At 42.5% G+C, this 3,983-nt stretch overlaps 1 protein-coding gene across 1 annotated transcript; it reads right to left on the bottom strand.

Moving 5' to 3' along the window:
- Positions 1-232: 232 nt before the first annotated feature.
- On the bottom strand, positions 233-3,560 carry GCNT4 (glucosaminyl (N-acetyl) transferase 4). The gene has a single exon (XM_066338661.1). The coding sequence runs from the start codon at positions 3,485-3,487 to the stop codon at positions 2,120-2,122; it is 1,368 nt and encodes a 455-aa protein (XP_066194758.1). The 5' UTR covers positions 3,488-3,560; the 3' UTR covers positions 233-2,119.
- Between the last annotated feature and the right edge of the window lie 423 nt (positions 3,561-3,983).

The raw sequence follows: 3,983 nt of genomic DNA, 5'->3' as shown, positions 1-3,983 counted from the left end.
AGATCATTAAGCATCAATTTGTATGTACAGAAGGCTGTAGCTTGGCCCTCTGGGACCCTAACATTCTCTTTTATTAACCTTTTTACAACACAAGGACTCTATTTCATATGCAAGTACTAATATATGAATCTGTGAATACTATCAATATTTCATTTTCTACAAAGTATAAATTACATCAAGTCAGGACAGCCTTGGGCAGACATGGCATGTCACTGAAGTAAGCAACATAGACTTTAAAAATAATCCCCATTTATTTCAGAAAAAGTACATTTAAGAAATACTTGAGCTGTGCAGCCACAGACTCCATAAATAGTTTTGTGGATAATAAATTATCCACAAAATAAGTTAATACTAAATAATTAGTATTGTGCAACCAAACCCACAACATCAAGGTTTCAAAGTGCTTAGCAAGACAATAGAAGATTATAGTTCCCATTTTACAGCAGGAACAGCTGAAACAGAAAACTTGGGTGGCTTGTTTGAGGTCTTACTGAAAATCAGTGTCACAAATGTGGAAATATGCCTGAGAATCCTGACTCTCAAACCAGTTTTGAGCCACAGATGACTTCACTGTGACTGAATTTCTGAAAAGAAACTGAGACCAAAAAGCAAGTTGGTTCTCCCAGCTCAAGTAAGGAAGAAAGATTCCTCATTAATGGTCATTACTGCAGCAATCTGTGGATCAGTAAGACCAGATATAGATATCCCAAAGTCACTCATGGGAAAAGATCCCTTAATAAAAGACAGATGGCTAGAAAGAAGACAGTGGCATGGAGAAAGCTAAACCCCAGGATCCACTGGAACCACCAAAACTGAACTTGTGGCAGAACAACACCCCAGGGGAAACCCCCAAAATGCCATTTCTGAGTTGCAGGAGTTTCTGCAGAGACCCCTGCTCTTGCAGACACTTCCCTGATGCTGGAGAGTGGGAAGCCCAGCTGGGAGAAGGCTCCTGAGCCACTTTCACTGCCAGGAGGCCTGGCAGGGCCATGGCAAGCAGGGGCTGCTGGAGAACTCCTCTACAGCTGAACCAGGACCAACCCAGGCACCTCCCAGCCTGGGGTCATGGCAGTGCACAGAAAGACACTTCATGCAGGGTCTTAATCTCTGCAGTATAAATATTCTTGTGATTACTGCTCAGCTTTGTGTGCTCTGCACTTCAACAAAGCACTGCCCTGCTGAACACCAACTAGAAATAGCACTTGTTATCCACTGTGTGTAGACACACTGTCTCAAGAGGACTGGGATTTCACAGAAAGATATTCTGACAGGCAGAGACAGAAATGAAGATTGACCTCTTTTGGCACTGATACCTCCCCCAGGAGGCTGCAGAGACTGTCCTTAGGGCACATATGTGTTCTGCCTTTGGAGAACACACAGCTGTGTGCACTCAACAGTGCACAACTGCTTCAACCAACTTTCCCTGGGAGCCAACAGTGTTGGCACAGCACCTGATCACAAGCTTCATAGAAGGAAAAGCAGGGCACAATTTAGCTGGGGGAAGAGAGCAATGGTCCACACAATGCAGTATATAGGGATCTTCGTTTCCTCAAATCATTCAGTCATATTCACATTGCAAAGATCCATGCAGCTCCCACACACAAGAAGTATGGAACTTCAGGTGAGGTCACATGGTTCATTTGGTGTCATGCTGATCTCTTGGTTTTGTTCTGTGAGATGGGCACTTGCAGTTTTCCTGAGGTAGCACATACAGAGGTCTTCCCTTTATTCCTTTAATAAAAGCAGAAGTGAAGGAAAAGAGGACAAGCAGACAGAAGTGCTGGAGTTTAAAAGTTATAAACACACTTGAAGTAAAATACATTTCTGAAATACTCCACTGAGACAGACAGCACAAGAGCCTCCAAAAGCAAACTTCATCATTTCAGAATCACCCTGAAGACAATTACAGGTTTATTGTGGCAAAACAGTTAATCAGAGAGAAATTACTTTATATAAATAAATATCCAGGCACCTGGCTCTGCAGGGCCCTGGAATGGGCTCTTCCCTATGGAATTCCATGCGGAATGGACTTTTTTCTCACTGCCATCCTGCAGCAGGTCAAGGGAGCAGAGCTGTGGGTGCCATGCACACAGCACTGACAGCAGGGAACAGAGCACTGCTACATCGAGGCATTCGTAGAACTCAGGTGCAGAAAGCGTTCATCAGAGGACAAAAGCACCCACTCCTTCTGTTGTTCTGCCACCTTTTCTGCCAAGCATTTCACCAGGACAGGGTCTACTTTGGAGTCGATCTTGTTGGCAAACCAGTGCCCGTAGTTCAGAAGCCATCTCAGCTCTCCAGCCCCATAGATGCAGACACTGCGAAGGTGGGTACCAGTGCACGGAGGGTACAAATAGTCCTCCAGATAATTCCATTTCACCAGGCGAGTTTTGCTCTGCAAGTCTGTCACGTCCTGGGATGACCTTGGAACTTCCCCAGGGACCCCAGGGACGCGTACAAGCGTGGCCCAGAAGTGTTCATCTGGAGAGTACGTGTCCCTCGACCACTCGAAAAAATCTTTTGCAAGTGAGCTCTCAAGGGTATATTGAATAAACTCTCGGCTTAAAACAAAATAGGCACTGCCTACAAATATCTCAATATCATGAGGTGGGGGATTCTTGGAAATGTTGGTTTTTACAGGCATCTGCATGTATTCATAAGGCACTTTCATGAGTTCATAGTGATAAGTAAACCGTTCTCTTTTGCTACTGCTTGGCTTTGAAGTTTCAAGCATGTTTCCTCCACCGAGTTTCTTCAGTTCAGTGACCAACTCGAAATTTGACCTCAAAGGGAAATCCTGGCCACACAAATTGATAACATACTTCCAAGGAACTGGAGAGTCCATCAAATCAGACAAACAATTGAAATCTGCTTGCAGACGTGAAATATGTGCATAGTCCACTGTCTCCAGTTTTGAAGCAATAAAAATATTTGGGAAACATTTAGCTAGATTGTCCAAAGCAGATTTGAAACTTTTTGCTGCTTTTTGGTCGTAATGGATGCAGTAAATATTTTGACGACTGTACAATGAATGTATGAGCCTTTCTACCATTGCTGCATCTTTGTGAACAACCAGAGAATAGGCAATTGGGAAACTCTCCTCCACTGGAGAAACAGGTTTTAGGTGGTATTTCCTAAGTGACTGATACACGTGACAGTCACTTGTCATTGCTACAACATCTTCATCAGCTAAATCAACTATTTCTTTTCTTCTTATCTCTAAACTCTTGCCAATTTCATGAGGATCCTGCTCATATATAGATGAACAATTAATTTCATACTGAAACTCATCTCTAGGGTATGAATATCTGTTTCTAACATACGAGGAAGTGCTCAAGAAGTGCTCAACTAAGTAGATGCCTTTAGAGGGAAAAAAGTGTCTTTCGACGTGGAAGAGCTTCAGCAGTGCAATCAGCCACCCAGTAACACACAGAATCAAGATCTTCCTTCGTGAGGGACATTTGTAGGACCACTTGTGCATCTTCATTCTGCAGGAAAAAAAAAGGAAATGGTGTTATTTTAAATCAGAAATCATCAGAGACCATTCCAACCTCTAAGAAAGACACATGCACACCAGTCTGCCTACAGCATAGACACCACCTTATTCAGAAGAGGACTGATAATCTCTAGTTTCTTCCTAACCCTAACTTTAAAATTTAATTCACCTGAATTAGTTAAGTGAAAGCAATAAACCTGATGATTTCCAGCCAAATAAGAGTATCACAACAAGACTACCACTGTTGTTTTTTTTTCCAAACCTTTTTAAAATTTCTAATGAGCCACAAAGTGAAGTACACCAACCCCTGAATTGGCAAAAATATTACTGTCATCCATGTAAGTAGGAAGGATTGCTTATTTTCCTGAGTAACTGCAAGGCACTCAGTGGGAGCAGCACAGGGATGTCTAGTAAGTCTGCAAAGAAAATGTGCCTACTGGTAGATATTAGTAGTGTTTTTTAAAAAAGCACAAAACTGAAAGCTTTA

This window comes from Sylvia atricapilla, chromosome Z (assembly GCF_009819655.1).
Source record: "Sylvia atricapilla isolate bSylAtr1 chromosome Z, bSylAtr1.pri, whole genome shotgun sequence".
Taxonomy (NCBI): Eukaryota; Metazoa; Chordata; class Aves; order Passeriformes; family Sylviidae; genus Sylvia; species Sylvia atricapilla.
Note: the sequence above shows the minus strand (reverse complement) of the source record. Positions and strands in the feature narration are given on the sequence as shown.